This window comes from Myotis nattereri (assembly GCF_964212035.1).
Source record: "Myotis nattereri genome assembly, chromosome: 1".
In the NCBI taxonomy this organism is placed as follows: domain Eukaryota; kingdom Metazoa; phylum Chordata; class Mammalia; order Chiroptera; family Vespertilionidae; genus Myotis; species Myotis nattereri.
This window is the reverse complement of record NC_138075.1, coordinates 190,464,838-190,489,091: the sequence shown is the minus strand read 5'-3', so window position 1 is coordinate 190,489,091 and position 24,254 is coordinate 190,464,838. Positions and strand designations below refer to the sequence as shown.

At 35.0% G+C, this 24,254-nt stretch overlaps 1 protein-coding gene across 4 annotated transcripts in view; it reads right to left on the bottom strand.

Annotated features, from left to right (window-relative positions):
- Positions 1 to 24,254, bottom strand: part of EPHA5 (EPH receptor A5) — a gene marked incomplete at its 5' end in the record, with an annotated part of 343,025 nt that overhangs the window by 48,230 nt on the left and 270,541 nt on the right. For 2 of the 4 annotated variants that reach the window (XM_081110179.1, XM_081110181.1), the window contains 4 exons: positions 4,942 to 5,127; positions 6,117 to 6,242; positions 7,517 to 7,584; positions 18,026 to 18,091. In XM_081110179.1, the coding sequence (XP_080966305.1) occupies positions 4,942 to 5,127; positions 6,117 to 6,242; positions 7,517 to 7,584; positions 18,026 to 18,091 (446 nt within the window). The remainder of the gene's footprint in view (positions 1 to 4,941; positions 5,128 to 6,116; positions 6,243 to 7,516; positions 7,585 to 18,025; positions 18,092 to 24,254) is intronic. The other 2 variants (XM_081110180.1, XM_081110182.1) reach the window with 1 other exon arrangement.

Below are 24,254 nucleotides of genomic sequence, written 5' to 3'. Positions count from 1 at the left end.
TCACTTAAAAGGATGGAGAGAGTCCGGCTAGTGTGGCTCAATGGTTGAGTATCAACCTATGAACCAGGAGGTCACAATTCGATTTCTGGTCAGGGTATATGCCCAGGTTGTGGGGCTTGCAGGAAGCAGCCAGCCAATCAATGATTCTATCTCATTATTGATGTTTCTATCTCTTTCTCCTTCTCCCTTTCTCTCTGAAATCAATAAAAAACACAAATATATATACAGACATATATAAATGTAATATATATGTATACATATATACATATATGTATACATATATACATATATGTATACACGTGTACATATATACATATATGTATACATGTATGCATACATGTATACATATATGTATACATATATACATATATAAATGTATCATATATATCATATATATATACAGAGAGAGAGAGGCCCCATGCACAAATTCATGCACAGGTTGTGTCCCTCGGCCTGGCAGGCAATTGGGGCCCATCAGGGGGACCATCTCTCCCAGTCCCAATCGGGGCCGATTGGGGCTGATCGGGGCTGGCTGGCAGGCTGGGCGGGAGGGACTGCAGGAGGTTGGCCGGCCACAGGAAGTTGGCTGTTGGGACACACTGACCACCAGGGGGTAGCTCTGAGCATCTGAACCCTGGTGGTCAGTGCGCGTCATAGCTATCGGCAGGTCCTCTGGTCATTCAGTCATGAGGTTGTAACAGTTGCTTAAGCTTTTATATATATATATAGATTATTACTTTTGTATTTATCGTTTTTACTATGCTCTGAACTTCTCCATATCCATTTAAATATCTAAATGAGGCCACCCTCTCATGGTCCCACCCCCTGGCTGGCCAACCTCCTGTGGTCCCTCCCCACAGCTGGCTGGCCCCAATCAGGATTGTGTGAGATGGGCCCCGATCAGCCCCAATTGCCGGCCAGGCCAAGGGACCCCACCTGTGCACAAATTCGTGCATCAGGCCTCTAGTTAGATAATAATTAAGTACTCACTCTGTGCCATGCCCATATTGAACTTTACCTGTGTTCATGTCATCTTTACAACATGACTAGGAGATATTCTTAATTAATGTCCTCGATGAAGAAACTAAGGTTGCTGAATGTTTAACTAACTTGTGCAGTCACATAGTAGTTATGGTAGAACCAACATAAAATTAGATGGCTAGATCCATAGTCCATGCTTCTGACCATTACACAGTATTGTCTCCATTGTAGTAATAGTAATTTGGCACAGTTCTAAACATTACATTAATTCATTACAGAAGGTAGACTGGCAGCCTAAGGAGTTTTACATTTACCCTGGGTAGTAGAAAGTCATGGTCAGAATTTATTTTGAGGAAGTTAAATTTAGCAATCATATTAAAAATGAAATGAAGACATGAAATTTTCAAATATGTTCATGCTATTATACTGTGACTATCCTTAAGAACACTATTTTATATTAGAAAAGACCATTTCTGAATAGGAAATAGCATTACTCAGTTATTACTATGATTCTTGTTCCTATGGTATCTAGCACTCTATGCTATCACTGATATCCTTTCAAGATTCTACCCTTGATAGAATATAATCTATCAGATGAACTACTAGTATAGTGAAATTCAAAATATAGTTTCATTTTATTGTACCTGTAAACCTGTTGTTTATTTCATATTTCATTCACACTGTATAAGCTCATAAAATATCTTTTATTTTATTTTTTCAAAAGTAATAGTACTTTACCCCATCTGCCTCTCTATTGACCCTACACCACCCCCCACCTTTCTTTAGCAACTTGTTTGCTTCTATAAGACCTCAGGATGCTCTTCTTGTTCCAGCAATACACTCTCCGAGTTGCTGTCAAGGAGGTAATGATGTATGGGTGAGTACTCAACAGAGGAGGAAACATCTAAGTTTTGAAGAAAAGCACATGTCTTGCATGTTATTTTATTCCTATGCTACATTCTATGGGCATTCTTACTGGAGATGTGTGTTTCCTAGAGACATGGGGTCAAACATTCTCATAGCAATACAGGATTATTCAAAAGTTCAATCAAAAGAATAAAATACCTAGAAATAAACTTAACAAAGAATGTGAAAGAACTATATACTGAAAATTACAAAACTTTATTAAGAGATTGAAAAAGACACAACAAAATGGAAAAAAAAATATATATCTTGCTCATGGATTGGAAGAATCAACATAATTAAAATGGCCATTTTACTCAAAGCAATATCCAGATTTAATGCAATCCCTGTCAAAATCCCAATGTCATTTTTTAAAGAAGTAGAATGAGAAATTATCGGATTTGTATGGAACCACAAAAGACCCGGAATAGCCAAAGCAATTCTGAAAGAAAAGAACAATGCTGAAAGTATCATGCTACCTGACCTCAAAATATACTACAGAGCTACAAAAATCAAAACAGCATGGTACTGGCAGAGAAATAGATACATAGATCAGTGGAACAGAATAGAGAGCCTAGCTATAAAACCACATGTATATAGACAGATAATTTTCAAAAAGGAGCCAGAAATGCACTTTGGAGTAAAGATAGTCTCTTCAATGAGTGATGCTAGGAAACTGAAAAGCCACATGCAAAGAAATAAAACTGGATTTCAGTTTGTTCCCATGTACAAAAATTAATTCAAAATGGATCAAAGACTTAAACATAAGACCCAAAACTATAAGTTACATAGAAAAAAAATATAGGTGCCAAACTTATGGACCTGGCTGGTAGAGAACATTTTATAGACTTGACCCCAAAGGCAAGGGAGGTAAAGGCAAAAATAAATGAAGAGCTTCTGCACAGCAAAAGAAATGGACAACAAAACAAACCAGCAGTCAACCAGGTGGGAGATGATATTTGCAAACAGTAGCTCTGACAAAGGTTTAATCTCCAAAATATATAAAGAGCTCATAATACTCAACACCAAACAAATAAACAACTCAATCAAAAAGTGGGCAGAAGACCTGAAAATTCACCTCTCCCAAGAAGACATACAAACAGCCAATAGATATATGAAAAGATGTTCAATCTCACTGGCAATCAGGGAAATACAAATAAAAACTACAATGAGATACCACCTTACACCAGTTAGAGTGGCCATTATCAATAAGACAAGCAACAGCAAGTGTTGGAGAGGTTCTTGAAAAAAGGGAACCCTCATTCACTGCTAGTGGGAATGTAGACTGGTACAACCTCTATGGAAATCAGTCTGACAATTCCTCAAAAAATTAAAAATAGAGCTACCATATGACCCAACAATCCCACTCCTGAGTATATACTTGAAAAACTCAAAATTATTTATATGCAAAGGTATATGAACCCCTATGTTCACTGCAGCATTATTCACGGTGGCCAAGAGTTGGAGACAGCCAAAGTTCCCTACTACAGAGGACTGGTTAAAGAAGATGTGGTATATATACACAATGGAGCACTACACGGCCATAAGAAAGGATGAAATAGCATCATTTATAACAACATGGGTGGACCTTGAGAACATTATGTGAAGTGAAATAAGTCAAACAGAGAAAGCTAAGAACTATATGATTTAACTCATATGTGGAATATAAAACTGAAACTTATGTACACAAACAGCAGTGTGGTGGTTGCCAGAGGAAGGGGAGTAGGGGAAGAAAAGGGTCCTATATGAAGTGACAGGAGAAGATTTGACTTTGGTTGGTGGGCACATGGTCCTATATACAGACTTTGTAAATTAGTAATCCACACATGTAACCTAGATGTTCATGTTGACTAATGGTCACTCCAATAAAATGTAAAATAATTTTAAAAATAATACAATTTAATTTTTTTTTAAAAAAGTTCAACCAATCATCTCCATGATACTTCTGCTATGGTCTTTTGCTCAAACTGGTGAGAAGACTTTTGCATTCTTATCTGTGAACTATTATGACTGAATTATGATTTTGGTATAAACTTGTTATATAAAAATTTGTGTTGTTTAGTTTTTCATTTTTAAAAAGCTACATGGAGTAAATGGATATCTTATTAATTAAAATTTGTCAGTTAAAAACATTTATTAAATACACATGGCTTGTGTGCATATTTGACATATGTAATTTAAACTTGATTAATAGAAACTGGAAATTGAACAAATGCTTGAAAGAAAGTCTAAAAGATGTTCTTTGCCACAATTTTAGATGATTTAGTAAGTGATATGTAGGGCATGAATGATAAAGAAAGGAATGAGAATACAATTGGCAAACTAAAAATAGGTTAAAAGAACTTAAAGGCCTCAGTTATGTGCCATATAAATACTTTATTGGGTGACTAAAAATTATTTGAAATCTTTATATTGGGAAGTTCACCACAAAACTACATTTACAAGACACTCGTACAAATTTAAAAGAGATGTGAAATTTCTAAATATTTCTTAGTACAAATCTGATTTGCTTTAACAAAATAATTAGTCTTAAGGAACTTTCACCATCTTCTGAGACTGTTGCTTTCCCTAGAACTATTAAAATACCCCAATGAAAAAAAAGATTGAATAAAAAAAACACATCTGGCTGTAAAACCTACTTAAAAGGTTCTGAAAAAAGCAGGGCACCTATGGTTATAGTAATTCTATTAAATGTTAAACTTCAATGCCTCAATAAAAACTTTGAAGCTAATATTTCATTAGAATAAAAAGTGAAAGAGCCAGGAGGGAAAAAAAAGGTACTTTTACTGCTTCTTTTATCTGGATACATTTTCTCTGGTGCTGAATTAATAGTAAATGAGTTAATACATATGTATTGAAAACATAAGTAGAAATTCAGATTCATTGACGATCAGCTTTGACCTGAATCTACTAAAATACAGGACAATGATTACTTATATTAGAGGAATTATTAATAATATTACTATGGCTCAACTCTGAAATTAATAATAAGCTAATAGAAACCCAGATATTCATGATATGTACACACATGCATGCATAATTTGTGGTTGAACTTACTTTTGGTCACTACACCTTCTAAGTGAATGATGTTAGGATGATCAAACTGCCCCATGATACTTGCTTCACCCAGGAAATCTCTACGTTGCTTTTCAGTATAGCCTACTTTAAGGGTTTTGATCGCCACAGGTAATTCTCTTTTTCCTGGAAGTTTCAAACGTCCACTACAAACTTCACCAAATTCACCTTGTGACAAAGATAGAAAAAGTATACAAAATCATTTGAAATCCTCAATCTAATAATAATATAAAGCACTCAGAATATCAAGGTATAGATGAAACAGAGTTAACAAAGGAGTCCAAACTTAGTTACCTACGCTAATAGAAATAAATGGTACACTGGGAACAATCATCTATAAGTGATCATAACACACTATGGGGGTTATTAGCTTCATCCATCTCACCAACAAAACCCTTAATGGAAATGTTACAACACAATTAAATGCAACTGACTTAAATAATTTCCTTCTTCCATTTTTTGTTTTGTTTTGTTTTCTATTCTAGTAGTGCCATTAATGAGAAGAGAAAGGGAAAAAAGATTATAGCGGACAAATCTTTTCTTAGGAAAAAAATAAAGAAAACAATTGTAAGGAAGAAATGTTCATAAATAGAATAACTGGGTGCTTGAAATATGTAAATAATTTCAGCATTACAAATTATATATGTATATGTATTAAAATAAACAGTAGATGGTGAAACACTATGTTTGAATATATTGCTGGTTTATTTTTTTTATTTCATAAACTAGACACTTGCTGGTTGAAGTGTGAGCTACACAGAAGGTAGCATTAAAATATGATTCATTATATACCACTTTGAAAGTGAGTCAGTTACAAAAGATCAAAAACATTTTGTGTTAGCCTGGCCAGTGTGGTTCAGTGGTTGAGCATCCACCCATTCACCAAGAGGTCTCTAGTTCCATTCCTGGTCAGGGCACATGACCAGCAGGGGGCGTGAAGGAGGCAGCCAATCTATGTTGATGTTTCTCTCTCATTCTTGTTTCTATCTCTCTTTACCTCTCTCTTCCTCTCTCTCTAAAGTCAATGAAAACATATTTAAAATAAAAAAAACACACAAAAATTCTGTATTAGATCAGGACAATGACACATTACATTCTATCGTTAAATCTTATCATTAAACACAAGTAAAAAATCTGACTTAAACACACTGTGATACCTGCTCCAATAACTCTTTCAATTGTGATGCATGAAGCTTCTATCTCCTTGGCAAATTCATGGACAGCTTGATTGGGATCCTCATAGGTATGCGGATCGATATAAGTTCTTACTCCTGGCAGTTTAACTGTGAAAATAAATGGGCATTAAGATACAAGTGCTTGTGCTGGATGAGTGAAATGATAAATGTTATTAACATGCAACTGTGGCTTAAATCCCTAATCCTTAAGTGTATGAGCTATAAGAACAGAGCTTCTCCTGAATTATAGGAATCATTTGTTCAGCTATGTCCCTTTTATAATTTTGAAATCTGAATAGTTGGCATGTACAAGAAATGTGTACAGGGCGATGTATATGAGTAAATACATCTTTCAACACCAATGTTTTACAGAGCTAGCCTCTGAGACAAACAAACAGTTTCGTTTACTAAAGGGGACAATGAAATGTCAGTGGTTTATTTGTTGGTTTGTTAGTCTGCGTCACACTTAAATTATCATCAGAGATGATTGATTTTGGTTTAAAAAATAATGTAAAATACATTTTCAGGTGCTTTTGTCCAATATGACTTACAGAGAAGTCAAAAGAAAAAGAGATGCTCTACTTCTCACTCTACCTGTGTTACTGCATAGACTGCTATGTTCCATGAGCCTGTTTCATCCTATTTAAAAGCTACCAACATCAGCCTCACAGTGTTTTTTGTTTGTTTGTTTTTTGAGGATAAGTAACATTAAATAGCGATATTATGAAAATGGACTCAATGCTTTACAGCATGACGTATGGCTTTAATGACTGTCTTTTATGGTCCTAGAATAGTGACAAAAATAAAAGAAACCCTTTTTTGTCATTTACTTGATGAAACAACTCATGCTGCAATGTTAATGACAAAAGGAACATATTAAAATACCATTAATTACAAACTATTTACTAATTCTTAAAGCTCATTGTTAAAACTTGATTTTTGCATTTCTTAAAAATATAGAGTTATTCAAGTCATTGGAACCAAGGTTGCTGCTACAGGATCTGCTCAGGGGAAGTCCTGTTATAATGCTGCAAAAAAATACTGAGAATTTTCATATCTGTAATCTGATGGTGCGATTTAAAAACAGATTTCTATTGAATGTATTGCTAACATTTAGAATTGGCCTAGATATTAATCAAAGGGTTTCTACTTTAATGAGTCTAATCAAAGAATGCTGTAAATAATTGATCGAACGATCTCTCTGTTGCCTAGAATCAGTCTCAGTGCCCTACGCTTATATGCTTTACACAGAAATGTAACAAAAAACATTTTAAACCAATATTTTGGTCCGTTAATAGAAATCTTGTCTGCAAAACAACAACACACCATAATAATAATCTGTCCCTGACATTGTGTACTTCTGAGTTTTACAATTCGCTTACTGTGCCCATTATGAAAATGCATCTTTTCCTCTTCTGGGTCCTGTTTTGCCTTGCTGTACCCACACCGCCTGGAACAGAGTAAGCTACAATTAGCCCATCTCCAACAGGTGAATCACATCAAGCCGGAAGCATGAACACAGTTGAAATGATTGCAACCCTAACTGATTTTCACACTAGTAGTATGAAATAACACCAGTACTCTTTTTGGTCACATTACTCTAGCCCAGTGGTAGGCAAACTGCAGCTCGCGAGCCACATGCGGCTCTTTGGCCCCTTGAGTGTGGCTTTTCCATAAAATACCAACTTCTGCTCATGGGCCACGAAGTTTCAATCGCACTGACATGCGCGCCTGTACGTGGTATTTTGTGGAAGAGCCACGCTCAAGGGTCCAAACAGCTGCATGTGGCTCGCGAGCCGCAGTTTGCCAACCACTGCTCTAGCCAATAGCCCTCTCACTCTTTGTCATATTTTACTGAGAAGTCTGAATCTATCCAACTCATATTTTAACTTCTCTTTAACATACACCTAACAGCAGACATGTTTCTATTCCTCTTTCTTTTCTTTCCTTCCTCCCTCCCTTCCTTCCTTCCTTCCTTCCTTCCTTCCTTCCTTCCTTCCTTCCTTCCTTCCTTCCTTCCTTCCTTCCTTCCTTCCTTCCCTCCCTTCCTCCCTCCCTCCTGCCCCTCCATCCTTCCTTTTTTCCTTCCTTCCTTCCTCTTCTTTCTTTCTTTTGCCAGCTCAGAAGTCACTGACTACTCTTTTCAGGATGAATAGCTCAAAATGTGTCTGATTCATTAGTCTCCCACCCTCAACCCCTTACTCTATCATTTTATTTTTTCTCTTCTTTTGGAATCATTAGTTGCTGCACTAGCTCTTTTCCACTCACATCCCCTCAGATCAGTATCAAATTGACCACAATCTGCATGCTCTCTCAGCTCCACCCTCCAAATCTTAATCTCTCCTCTGTGTGTGTGTGTGTGTGTGTGTGTGTTTTCTCATCTACTCCCTAGTTTGAGTTCTTTTGACCTGCTTCTAGTACCTACAAAAATCTATCCTTCAAAGTTTCACTAACGACATATTCACATCTAAATCCAATGACTTTTCCTTAGATTTTAAGCATTCACGATTGACTGAAATCCCTAACTACTTTTTGATGTTTTTGTTCCTTCATTTATACCAGTAGGTCCTCTGCATGAACTTCTAGGGTTCTCTCCTGTCAACCCGTCTATTTCCATCAATTTAATTAATACCATCTAGTACCTCTGGTTGAATTCTTTTGAAAGTTATGCTCTTATTTATAATAGATTTATTTTATAGATATATTCATTGGCATTCAAACTCAATAGATTTAATATTATATAATTAACCATATAATATTAAAATAACTGGCCGAAACTGGTTTGGCTCAGTGGATGGAGCGTCGGCCTGCGGACTGAGGGGTCCCAGGTTCGATTCCAGTCGAGGGCATGTGCCTTGGTTGCGGGCACATCCCCAGTGGGAGGTGTGCAGGAGGCAGCTGATCGATGTTTCTCTCTCATCGATGTTTCTGACTCTCTGTCTCTCTCTCTTCCTCTCTGTAAAAAATCAATAAAATATATTTAAAAAAATATTAAAATAACTGACTAAAATGAAAATATTTAAATGATTTTAGTGAAGCTCCAAGGCTATGAATTTACTTTTATATGCTCTCATAACAAAATTGAGTTTATTCAATACAAAATTTTCATTTATTTCTGTATAAAGAAAATATAGCCAAAGTAATATATTGACAAAATATTTTCATTACAAAACTGGTTTAAAATTACTAAGTGATCTAAATGAAATGTTCAGTTGACATGTACTAATGAGGATTGGTTCTTGGTACACATTCAAGGATGTTTAATAAGTCTATATATTTTATTGGTATAAAAATAAAACCTATTTCATTCTATATTATTTCTTAGTGAATATAATGTGTGTGTGTGTGTGTGTGTATATATATATGTATATATATATGTGTGTAAATATATATATGTGTGTAAATATATATATGTGTGTAAATATATAGATAGATAACATAAAATAGATAAGACACCACATCTTTGTGCCAATTTTGGAAAAAAATATCTTCATTTTATCATCTTAAGGAACTGCCAATTTATTAGTAAAGTACAGCTAATACAATTTGAATAAACTTAAAGTAATATATTTAACATATATAGTGTTCTTGGGTGAGGAACAATACACAATCTGAATCTAGTGGCATTTCAAGTTTTATTCATAACACTTATGTGCATTTATCATTCAAGAACCCTTCAGACATCTTGAAATATCTCACCACAGTGAAATGAAGAGAAGAAAAAAATAAAATTATATTGCAATTATATTTTATCTACTCAAGTTGACATTTAAATTATTCTAAAATACTGTTCATAGTTTCATAGATGTTATTCTTTCAATCTTTATGTATATGCCTCTACAGTGAAGTTAATGATATCTTTAATTTTACCAATGCTCTAAATACAATGGTGTGAAATCATCCTAAGATTTATGTTATTTAAATAACATTGACAACATTTTTTCTAAAGATGATTTTAAAGAGTCTTAAAAATTATACAAGTTCCTGCAGTTTACATTAGAAAACAAATATCTGATTATTTTTTCTTCAATTTATTTAAAAATGTCATTGGGTTTTTGATAGATTAATTTGACTGCATTAAATCTTTATTTTTTTATAGTAAAATGGACATTTTGATGTTGATTTTTTCAATCCATAAAAATGAAATATAGTTTCATTTCATTGAGTCTTTCTCAATCTTGTTTATTAATGCTTTATAGTTTTCAGTATATAGGTCCTTCACATCCTTTGTTAAGTTTATTCCTAAGTATTTTACTCTTTCTGTTGCAATTGCAAATAGGGTTTTTTTTTCATTTCTTTTCCTGAAATTAATGGAATACTACTCAGCCATAAGAAAAGATGAAATACTGCCATTTGAGACAACATGGATGGATCTTGAGACTAACATGCTAAGTAAAAGAAAAAGTTAAGAATCATATCACCCATCGGTGGGATATTAAACTGAAAGCAACAAATGGACAAATAAGAAAAACAAGCAAAAACTCATAAGCATAGTCAACAGTATGGTAACTGCTAGAAGGAAGAGGGTTTGGGGTACGAAAGGGTAAAGGAGATCAAGTATATGGTGACAGAAGATTTGACTTTGAGTGGTAAGCACACAATGCAATATACAGATGAATCATAGATTTGTGCACTTGAAACCTAGATAATCTTATTAACTAAGGGCACCACAATAAATTTAACAAAAAAAGAAAGCAAACATCCATTTCATCTTCAACTTTCCTGCCTTCAAAAAAAATTAAGCTTTCAAACTTGTTTCCTCAAATAGTTTTTGTCATTAAATAAGCCTTATAGATACTTAAATCACATGCACATTCTTCATATAAAAATGAAAATAAACCTTTGGATCTCATAAAAAAAGTGATTTGGGAATACCTTGATAAGGAGAAGTTGACATTTTAATACCTGGGATGAGAGTCAGAGGGCAACACAGTTATTTTTGACTATGGACATCTCTGGAGCTCTATAACATATATGGCTGCATGTCACATTAACATATGAATTAAGTTTTGGAACCTCCCCCCAAAGCATCATTTAAACAAGTTGCATCAAGATCAACAAGTAAAAGTGCAGCTGGCAAAGGCTGGCACTCACGGAGGGGATCAGACTCACTAACAAGGCCTTGAGGGAAGCTTGTTCATTCAGTATCATCTTCTGTTCCTGATCCAGATGTATAATTTTAAACAATCAGACAGACAATCAATAAACACGCCATCCTGTGCATAAATCACACCTCCTACATTCTAGAACCATTTTTTAAAGGAAAATAAACAGTTTCTTCATGTTGCTTCCTATCACAATTTTAATAAGCTTTATATCATTGTACTAAAAATATCTGTAGTGTTGTAATTAGAAAAATCATCTTCTAGTCATTTATACTTTTCTTCTAGAAAACAATGGTGTTTTATTTTTAGTAGTAGAGATGAGTGTGAGAAATCATATAAAAGGTAGGTATAATTAATATTTATTAATATGTACTAAGAAGTGCTAGAGAGATGCTTAATATATAAATATAGCAATGCCTTTATAGGTAATTTAGAAATCAACCTACTTTCTCTCACACCTGTCCTAAGAATTTGAATACCACATCCTTGATGATATTAATGCTGATCTTAAAATCTAGGCCCCGGCCATAACATCCTAAATTTGGATATTTGAAATGTCCACTATATAGTAAATAATAATATTTATGTAGAGACAAATATTCTAATGAGTAATTTGGTTCTTAGGTGCAAATTAAAGATTTGATAATAAATTTGAAGTATAAATGCCAAGCGGACCAGAGCACAAAGTGATACACAGAATTAGTGATTTACTAAATGTCATCCTTATGGCCAGTGAGGACAGATGAGTGAATGAAACAGCCTGAGAAGAGTGTAGATTCTTGCTCAATTACAGCTTCCACAGAATCATATGTTCCCATTCCTAGCCTACAAAAATAAAAACTGGATATACACTCTTTCACCTTAATTCTAAAAAAGGTTGGGAGGGCTGGAACAGTGGGATGAGGGGTTTTGCATTTTGATTTTTTTAAAAGAGTGAACATAAGCATTTACTAGATCAGATATGGACACTCAGCTATGTATTGCTCCTCTATTTTCCAGATTTATTAAGGAATACTTTCCTTATACTTTAATACAAAAAATATTCAAAAGGCAACACATTGCAGTAAACATTAGATCACATATATTTTGTTTATGGAAAATAAAAACTGCTTGTAACCTTAGCCTCTTTTAAAAAACACATTTCTCCATATATGTACCCTCCCTTATTCTGACATAATGACTTCAACCACTGCACAATGTTGTATGTAAGAATTTATTGCTGGAATCTTGAAAACAAGAAGTTACAACTTTTTGGGAAATAGTTTAACTTTTTTCACTTCAAGATTCTCTCCAACTGAACCAAGGTAGTTTTAATTAAAACTCAGCTAACTCAGCCTCATAAAATAAAGAAGCGTATAAAACATTAGCTTATTAATATACCTAATAAATACTGGAAATAGATTGTTTTGTTTTACAGGACCACATTCTTTAATAAGAATGTCAGTGAAAATGCAGTAAAATTGGACATCTGATATTTAGGCTGCCTTACTAGCAGGATCTTAAGACCCTCATTCATATAGTTCTCATTTGTATACACAAGTGCTGGGATTCTGAGTTCCTTACAGATGTAAGTTACAAAAAATGCAACTGATCTATTATTGTTTACTAAAAATTCTCTAATATATGTATCAAAGAAAATGTACTCATGTTGAAACATAAATTTCTTGATTGTGGGATTGCAGTAGTAATTATACCGCATAAATGAGAACACAGATTACTAGGTTCCCATCATAGATTCTATCAAGGACACTAACTACTCAATGATGAATGACAATGTGAGAAGCTAACTTATTTCTTATCTTATTTCTTAAATGTCCTTTTTATTTTTATATCCTAAAAGACAAAGAAAAGAACACATTAGAAATAACACCTTCCAAAATAGTGCAGTACATATGAATTTTTCAATTGTTCATTAGTGAACTATTCAAATCCTTTTAGAATTAGCAATAATAGGAAGACTTGAACAATTTTAAATACTTCAATAAATTCAAAGATGAATCATAGACTTTTAAATATTGAGTTAGAATTTAGTTGACTTAGAAATTTAATATAAAGACACATTGATAAAGTATGATATCTGTGGACTGAATCCCCCTGTTTTCAGTAATTTTGTCTTAATACTAGAGTAGACAATTTCTATTAATTTTTAAATTATTGCAAAATGTGACTATTGGCTATCTTAAATACAGTAGGTCCACTTAATATCTCTTATTGTCTGAGATTCCCCAGAAAAAGAATTTTGGAGCAATTTGCACAGCAAGCCTTCAATTGAAATTTAATATATCCTATATATAATAGGTTAACCTCACATCTGCCTGCTATGAGCACTTTAAATAGGGTCTAGAATTATTACAAAGGGATGATGTCATTCTTTATGCCTTTTTCTTAATTTTATAAAATAAAATAGTCCTTCCACATCATTCTTCAGCAGAAATTTTATGAAAATAAAGAAAATAATCTGTGTTAAGTGTATGTGGAAATAAAAAAGTTGGCTTACTTCAAATTTCAAGGTAAGTTCAGTTAACATAGAGGAAGAAATATGATTAATGTTTCAATGTATTCAGGATACTTTTTTGTCAGTAAAATTTGTTTCTGTTTGCAATCTCTGAATTATAAGAGAAGATACAGTTTATCTCTGTGTCTCTGATTAAAGATATTTTTAAAATTCTAAAAAAAAAAATAAAGTGATTGTCTAAAATCACAAACAAGGTAAATAAACAAATTAAGAATGTAATATTTTTACTTTTAGAATAGCAAACTCTACTTCCTTCACCACTTAAGTTTCTCAGAAGTAGTAAGTGATATGAAAACACTGGAAAACATAAAAACTTATAAATGAAGAAACTAGTCTGACACAATGGAAGACTACTCCGCTGTAAGAAGGAAAAACATTTACTCTTTGCAACAGCATGGATGGACCTGGAGAACATTATGCTGAGTGAAATAAGCCAGTCAGAGAAAGTCAAGTACCATATGATTTCACTATGTGAATTTAATGAACAAACTGAACTTCCAAGCAAAACAGAGACAGACTCATAGATGGAAAACAGGCAGATGGCTCAGGTGGGATGGTGAGCATACTGAGCAAAAAAGAAAATAAAAAAGAGAGAGAACTCATGGACATGGACAACATTGTGGTGATTGTGGGGTGGAAGAGGGCAGAGGGGGGATAAATGGTGATGGAAAAAATAAAAATAAAATAAAATAAATTAATTAAAGTTAAAACTACTTTGGGACCATGGTATATTTCAGAATGACATAGTAATTATGTTATAAATATATATTTCATTCTATAATCATAATCGCAAATGAATATCAAAAGATAAATTATGTTATTTATAATGTTATATTTGAAATTACACACATTAAAATCTTATTTACATTAAAAACAATGAATTGAAGCCCTAGTTGGTTTGGGTCAGTGAATAGAGCGTCGGCCTGTGGACCAAAGGGTCAGGGTTGATTCCGGTCAAGGGCATGCACCTCAGTTGCAGGTTTCTACCTGGGCCCTGGTCAGGGCTCGTGCAGGAGGAAACCAATTGATGTGTTTCTCTCACATCGATATTTCTCTCTGTCTTTCCCTCTCTCTTCCACTCTCTAAAAATCAATGGAAAAATATCCTCAGGTGAGTACTAAAAAACCCCACAAAACAAAACAATATAGATTTTTTAAGTATTGAAACAATGTTTAGTATCAAGCCAGTTGTGATGGCATAAAGTCAAAGATGACTAATAAAAAATACCTCTGCTAAAATGTAGGCAGTTTTAAAGATAGGGTGCCAAAAATCTTGGCATATGTGTTTCTTCAGAAATATCATAAAAATATTTTCCATCACTGGGTAGATTTCAGTCAAAGCTGGAAAATATTTGAAATATCACCATTATGTGTATTTGTATAGATTGCACAACAAAGTGGGAAATCAGAATAATGAAAAGTAATTTTAGATCAAAGGTGGCATCATATAATTACCAGTTTCATCTTATAAATGGCACATCATACATTTGAAAAATAACGGAGCAAAGCTGCATTGTACAACTAAAGATCCATATCAATGGTTGTAAAATTATGCTTTTCAGACCCTGAAATTTCCAGAAGGCATATCAAGGTACCTCTAAAAGCCAGTATATTTACCATAGGCAATTTTCATGTAGTATATGCATTGCATTATATTAAGGTCATACTAACCAACCAAATATTCATGAATAGTCTTTCAAAAAATAAAAGACAAAAGATTCCAAAAATTCAAAATATCTAACAAGCTCTGCTTTATAAATGTAAATATATCGACTCACAAATGACAATGATAGAATGATCCTTGGGGATTATTATGTGTTAATTGACAAATGCTGCTATGATTTCACATACAAAATTAGGTGACAAGATGTAAGGTCGACTCCTCAATATTTTGCTGACTCTACAAGAAAAATTATTATTCTCAGCCTTAATTTCCACTTTCTAAGGTTGTTTCCTACCAAAAGGCATCAGATTAAAGCCTTCAGATTAAGCAAAATATCTTTAACTAAAACCTCATAGTGACTTTAAGTTATAAAGCACAGCAATAAAAGCATTTTTTGCTTTCATTTTTCCCTGGTAATAATTTTGGATAACTTTCTTACTGTCTAATTTATATAATCTCAATTAAACTTTTCTTTTGCTTTAGTTTATTTTGCTTTATTAAAATGCATTAAAAATTCTGACTTCCATATATTTTTCCAAAAAAACTGCTAGCATTTTACTGGGTACCTAAGCACATTTATGGATAAAACATTTCTCCCCCTCCCACTTTTTTTTTATGCAATCTCTCTCTCTCTCTCTCTCTCTCTCTCTCTCTCTCTCTCTCTCTCACACACACACACACACACACACACACACACACACACACACACACACATGGGCTCACTGCCTCTACAATTACTAACATTATTTGAAAAAAGATATTAGGAAAATGATTTGGTCTTAGGTTTCCCGGTGTGTTCTTTGTGAAGGCAGAATTCTGCCTCCCTCCCTTTCCTCTTTATAAACTCCCTGAGATCAATAACACAGTAGAAAACGATACTATTTTTTTTTTAAATCAAGCATTTGAAATCCAGCTAAAGTTGGTTTTTGCCAATACTTTCTAAATCATGGCTTCATAAATGTTCATTCTCTCATTAAGATATCTTTAAGGTTTTGTTCAAGGTAGGTCTGGATGTCAATTTCCCCCCAAGATATAAATTCTGTCTATTCTGCTTTGGTGATGATTTATCTATTATAACACTATTCTCCAGACTCAATAAGATTTTCATAGAGAAAAAAAAAATGACAGTGTAAAGCCATTTATGTTATACTTTAGCCATTGCCAAATTTCAGGGGTTTATGATTTATCATTGAAACATCATGAATATATAAGTACTTTCCTAAGTAAATTAAATAATTTGAAACAAATCTGTAGTTTCATATCAACTTCATTTTTTTTCAAATAGAAAAAATTCAAAATGTTGAGAAACACATTTCTACATTTTATCAATCTGTGTTTGTTGACTGTCGCTTGTTCTCAGATTATTGGCATCCATTGCTCCACTTCTCACATCCACACATGTGTGCACACTCATTCCTACCACAGGTTTTTCAAGCAATAAATATTAATTTACACCTACAGAATACAAGTAACAATTTAAAAAGCCACAAGGCAACCCTATAATTCTCTAAAATGCACTTCAGAACAGCTGCTCTTGGCAGATTTTTTACTACAAATAACAATACATTAGCATAGAGATTTGAACTCTAATCTAGAATGAAAATATCTGGAGTATTTCACTTGTTTAAAATATATTTTGATTGATTTCAGAGAAGAATGGAGAGGAAGATAGAGAGATAGAAACATCAATGATGAGAGAGAATCTTTGATTGGCTGCCTTCTGCACGCCCCATACTGGGGATCAGCCTGCAACCAGGGCATGTGCCTTGACCTGGAAATGAACTATGACCTCCTGGCTTATAGTTCTGTGCTCAGTCAGTGAGAGATGCTGGTCGGGCTGGTGTAGTTCACTTTTTACAAGGTTGTTCACGATTGGGTAGGAGTCCTTATATATCTGTGAATAGAGTTCTCTGGTCTTACTTTCTAGCCTACAGTTTACAGCTATAACCCAGATATATATTTAGGATTTGCAAATTGAGGACATCCCATTTGGACAGTAATCCTTAAAATGTGCATATTTTTTACTTCATTAGTATCAAATTAAGAAAATAACTTCTAATATCTGAAATGATTCAAGCTTAAACGTATGAAGTAAACCATTTAAAATTCCATGTGGTCTGTTCTCCAATGCCACATGAATCCACGGCAATTATGAAAATAGAAGATCCCAGTTATGGCATGGTCTTTCCACGGTTCTGGGAGACAAAGATGATTTCACCTTGACAGAAGTCGCATGCTACTTCCATGTATGGTATGATTTTAATCTTCATGAAATAACAAAAGCAGTGACATGTTAAATGTAAAACAGATGCTACACCCTTACAACTTCGTGGGTGAAATAAGGACCACAGTAAAAGCCTTGGAAGAGAAGTATAAATGCTTGACATAGGGATGAAGGGCTATAGGTACAATTTATTTAAAATTATTTATTGTGGAATCACTTAAGATTCTCCCCTGGGAATCAATTTCATTCTATTCTTCTATTAAAGTGTAACTGGCATACTAACTGTTAAAATGTAGACAAATGGAAAAAAAAAAAAAAGGAATGCTGACGATCATACATGTAGGTGGGACATCACATAGGAGTGAAAGAGGGAGGGAACACTAACCATATTAGGCTTGGATGGGCAACAGCGCACAGGGAAGAAGCCCGTCCACAGCCACATTCGCAGCAACTGAAAAGCAAACAAGAAAGCCCAAGATAAGGAAGAGATCCCACTCCCTCAATACAGCATAAAGACACTATGTATTTAGACAGGTGTCTGCTTTGCTTTTCAAAATTATAAATCCCTCTATGCATACAATTAATTTTTTCCACAATGCCCTTCAAATTAAGAAGCATTTTATGGAATTAAGACATACAGAGCTGTATTAAATAGTTATTTTTATTTTACTTAAAGTGCTGATTCAGTAAGGACATATGAACTAATACATTTGCTTATGCAATTAATATAGAAGTGCAAAAATATGTAAGCCCATTTAAATATATGTCTCCTCCGAAATTCCGGCAAATTTTATATTCAGAAGACATTTTAAATAGCCCCTCAAAAACATGTTTTGCATAGACCCTACATATTTCAGCTGGAGAACAATGTCTTTCTCATTTGACCCACTGATTTCTTATTCCAGTGGAATTATTTATCAAAGCCTATTGAAAATGTTATGCATATGTGACTTTAATCACTTATGGAAGGCTTTCAACTTAAATTTACATTTTCAGATTTAAAAAACGCATCTCTATATATTAGCAGAACTATTGCTATGTTAAAAATAAGCAAGCTATATATAATACATTCACTTTCTGGATATCAAACATTCAAGATTATTTAAAAATTTTCACATAGTCATAGTGAAAAAATGATCCAGAAAAAAACACGAGTAAACTGTCTAATAAAATTGCACTTTATTGTGGGAAACCACATAAACTGATGGCAGAATATAATACAGAAATTTAGCGCTTCAACGCATTCACCTTACGTATATTTTATGAATAGCATTTCTAGTTATTTCAAGAGAACTGTGGGAAAAGCTTAGTAATGGACCAGCAAGTTTAGGCTTTTGTCCAAAATCTAGCTATTTTGAACTTTAATTCCTTGACATGTATCTACTCTATTTTATATCAAATAAGGAGAAGAAAATAAAATAAAATATAATGCTAGAGAAGGTAGAAAAGTAATTCCAAATAAAATTCCAATATATTTTTTTCAAAGAAGTAGGCAATGTCCCATATATTTTCTCTGAAGTATTAATGTTTTGTTTTTTTAATTTTTTAAAATATATATATTTTTTCTTATGCCAGTGGAATTATTTCAGAGAGGGAAGAGAGATACAATAATCAATGATGAGAGTGAATCATTAATTAGCTGCCTCCTGCATGCCCCCCACTGGGGATCAAGCCCACAAGCCATGCATGTGCCCTGACTGGCAATTGAACCATGACACCCTGGTTCATAGGCCCGGCTTAAGCATTCATGATGTTTTAATTTTTGTGCTACAATGTGACAATTTGGTTATCACTAAAATGGAATCCTACTAAACAGAAATGGCTATATGACATTTATTTCCAGTTTGATAATTTGTATTTAAAGAATATGCCAAATAATTATTCTCATTATAGAGATATTGAAAGTCGAAGTTACAGTACAACAAAATGTTAAAACACAGAGAAGTGTTTCTTTTGCACATCTTAACATATTTCTTTATTGTTACATTTATTTATTAGTGCAATTATAAGACATTTATTAATATCATATAATTTTTGATATATACGTTAACTTTCCCACTGTTTCTGCTGGTATAAAAACTCAGATTAGAAGCTGGCAAACTATGGTCCATGGACCAAATCAAACATCGCACTTATTTTTGCAAATGCAGTGTTATTGGAACCAGCCACATTCATTTTTTGTTTGTGACTTCCTTAGAGTTGCATGGCCGAGTTGAGTAGTGAAAGAGAATGTACGGCCTGCAAAGCCTAAAACTTCTACTACCTGACTATTCAAGAAAGTCCGCCTTCCTCTTTTCTTAGACTGGCAGTTTCTTGAGATGATGGTGATTCTTTGATTATTTTTTCTTCTTCATAGTTTAAACATAATAAATGACAACGTGTAAATAGTCAGTGTTTCACTGTAACTCGTGTTAATATCACAATTATCTCAGTTTATTAATATAAAAAATATGTATATATGTGTTAATTTCAAACATCCCAGTTCCAACTCAAAAATAATAAAGTAATTAATAATGGATTTTTGACTAATGCACCTGGTCAATTTTTAGTGATAAAAAGATGATGTCATCTCCTAATAAGGTACAAACACCCTTCCAGATGCATGTGTACAAGTTAGTAAGCTCAGGTAGCAATGTGTTTAGGAAGGCAATAGTAACTGCATATTGTGGCCGTTACCTAATAGAATTCGCTTCATACTTGGTAGTGTTCTAAGACTCAAACAAGCACACTAATGATTCTATAAATAATAATATTTTACTCAGTCCTCTTAATTTTAAAAATTATAATAGGGAACTTGTCTTAAAAATTAGTACATACACATACACACTCATACAATTCACTATGACACCAAATCCACACATTTTAGTCTTGAAAAATTAAATCATTTTACCTATCTCTAGAATTCTGATTCATAGTTTTAGCAAAGTTTAATAAAAAAATCTGAAATCATGTAATATTCGATATTTGTATGTCTACCTTTTCTGAGACCTTGTTTCAGATTTTGTACTGATAGTTTCTTTGACTTGTTTTAAGATGACATAAATAAATTTCCTTGGGTTACTTAGTTAACCTCTTTGTGTTCAATTGACAGATAAGAATCCTACTTCACAGGTTTTATGAAAATAAAGTGAGAGAATATATATAATCACCTTGGTGAGTATCTGGCTGATCAAATATTTTGGGAGAAAAGTTGTAGATATTACTCTTAGTAATATCATAATTAAAGTGATAGAATAAATTATCATTACATCAGAGGAATTTAGATTTTTCATGATCCATAAAATATTACCATGCTAATATTTCCATTGATAATATAACTGAATAACAAATTACATTCAAACAAATTCATATAAATACAAAATGGGCAATGCAAATTTTTAAATCATAATTTTCACAAAATACATTTTCTAAAAATGTAGTAATCAGAGCATACTGTGCATAAATTTGTTATGAAGAAAATTAAAAGTAAAGTACCTTTTCTATAAATATCTGAAATGAGATAGATCTTCTAAGTGATTTGGACCTTTAAATAACTTTTAAAATAACCTAGTCACCTCTACACCAGATGGTATAAAGTTCATGTTCTTTCCTTAATCAATAAATACTTGCAGAAGTACAGGTTGAAAATGCTCAGAAGCCTCAGAGGTAATTTAGAAATAGAAACTAAAACGTGCTAAAAATAGGGGCTATTCTAATGTATGTGAGCTGTGGTTCAGCACAGGGCACATCTGCATCTCCATCAGTTCCCAGCACCTGGAGGCCTGTGAGTAACTGCATGGAGCTGTAACAAGATCATTACTATCCCAGTTTAAAATAGTTTAGGCCTTCTAGGCTTCTAAACAAAATTCATTGGTCTTTATTTTAAGGCTATTTTGATTTGTCCTTTGGAAGATTAAGATATGATAACAGAAGCGTTCTAAGCCCAAAGAAGATTCAAATGAAATTACTTCAGCCAGGCCTTACACAGAGCTGATCAATATACATACGAAGTGTGTCAGTGTAAGTGAGATAACCTTCCTCCTACCGAAGCCAGGCGATTATAACTCCAGGAAAGAAATTCTCAAAGATACTAGATCAGAGAAGCAAGACAATGGGCTGTGGATAAAGGGTGACTTAAATTCTTAAACAAGAGATCATACAAGTGGAGAAGAAAACACTAAGATCTTAATGGATAAATGAAAGGCAGGAAATGTAATTTCACAAATGAAATACTTTCATTAGATAGAAAATATTTTCAGTTTACTGCTCTTAAAAAAGGAATAAATTGAAAAGGCAGCATCGTTCACCCATTTTAAATAAACAACAGAAAATGATGGTACTTAATGCTGAAGACAAGAGTGGCGCTTGTGCCCTCACAGGTGGCCAGCCACACTGAAAAGTGACACCAATCCTTTAAAAAAAGATCCTCCAAAACTGATCATAGAGTAATAAAAATGTCCTCTCCTTTTGACTCTGTCGTGTAGCAAGCCAGTTAAGATCATGGGATTTGTACGCAGACTAGGAGCAGTCCTGGACGTATCCATTCATAAATGTATAGTTTCGGTAAACTAGTCACTGATGTAAATGAAAGAATAATTGCGACTATCCCATATAGGGTTGCTTTGAAGAAATAGTTTAATAATGCTTGTAAAGCTCTTTGCAGTGTCTTGGGCTTACAGTCAGCACTTTACTTTTTTTTTCCTCCTAACTGATATTTTTCTAACCTGGTCTTGGGCAAGGAGTGTGATACAGATAATATGCCTGAGGCTGGCCATATATCTTACAGGAAGTAAATAACTCATAAATATTTCACAGTAAACAAAATATATCTGTGGAGGCAATAATTCAATATAAATCAATATAGAGTAATATTTTTCTTAATTAGGGAACAAATGTGTAGGAAAATAAAATATTGGCATAAAAGTATATCAAACTTCTAAGAGCACTTATGCTGGAGTGTTACATCAATTCACACTATGGGCCAATTTTAGTTTTCTCTCACTTAATTTTATACTCTTCAAAAAATAAAACAAATAATTTAAACAATTCCAATTATGATACTTAATCACAATGATAAAATTTTAAAGGTGTAACATCCTATCTAATAATAGACAAACATGGCAATTAACCATACCTCCGACATGCTTCCCATTGGTGAATCAGGGCAATATGCAAATTAACTGCCAACCAAGATGGCGGCCGGCAGCCAGGCAGCTGAAGCAAACAGGAGGCTTGCTTGCTCCAGTGATGGAGGAAGCCAAGGTTCCCCACCTGCCACTGCCAGCCTCTGAGCTGCACTCTAAGCAACTATGTTGCAATTATAGAAGCTAAACAAATCCCATGCTTTCAGCCAGATGGCTGAGCTGGAGTTGAAACAGTGTTTCAATTATAGAACCCAAACAAACCAGATACCTGCTTTCAGCAGCTGAGGTCTCAGAGCTGGAGCCAAGCCTCAGAGCTAAAGCTGGCTCTCAGCTCCAGTGACAGCCATAGAAGGTAAATAAATCCCAGAATTAAAAGAAAAAAGAAAAAAAGGAGAGGTAGGGAGCTTCAGTCACCTGCCAGCCTGAAAATGGCCCTCAGACCCAGACCCAGGCTGGCCAGGCACACCAGTGGGGACCCCCAACCTGAAGGGGGTATGACCAGCTGCAAACAGCCATCATCCCCTCATCCAGGCTAGCCATGCACCCCAGAGGGGACCCCCAACCTGAAGGGGGTGTGACCAGCTGCAAAAAGCCATCATCCCCTCATCCAGGCTGGCCAGGCACCCAAGCGGGACCCCCACCCTGATCCGGGACACCATTTAGGGCAAACCAGCTGGCCCCCACCCATGCACCAGGCCTCTATCCTATATAGTAAAAGGGTAATATGCCTCCCAGCACCGGGATCAGCAGAGCTGCGAGGCCTCCTGACACCGGAATCAGTGGAGCTTCCCAGCACCGTTATCAGCGGAGCAGCGCGGCCTCCCAGCACCGGGATCAGCTGAGCAGTGAGGCCTCACTGCCCCGGTGTCAAGCGGAGCCATGAGGCCTCCCAGCACTGGGATCAGCGGAGTCGCGAAGCCTCCTGGCCCCTGGAGCAGCATGACAGGGGGCAGTGCCCAAACCCCTGATTGCCCTGCGGCTCTGTGTGTGACAGGGTGCAGTGCCCCAATCCCCCCATGGGCCCTGCTCTGTGTGTGACGGGGTGGAGCCTCAACCTCCCCATCAGCCCTGCCCTGAGTGTGACAGGGGTGAGTGCCCCAACCCCCTGATCCGCCCTGCTCTGTGTGTGACAGGGGGCGGTGTCTCAACTCCCCTATTGGCTCTATTCTGTGCATGACAGGAGGGAGCTCCCCAACCCCCTGATCGGCCCTGCTCTGTGTGTGACAGGGTATGGAGTCCCAACCCACCTGATGGGCCCTGCTCTGTGTGTGACAGGGGGCAGCGCCCCAACCCCCTGATCGGCCTTGCTCTGTGCATGACAGGGGGTGGCGCCGCAACCTTCCCATTGATCCTGCCTTGAGTGTGACATGGGGCGGCGCCCCAATTGGCCCTACCCTGAGCTTGACTGGGGGTGGCATTGCAACCTCCTGATCTGCCCCGCTCTGTGCATTACAGGGGGTGGCGCCCCAACTCCCCAATCGGCCCTGCTCT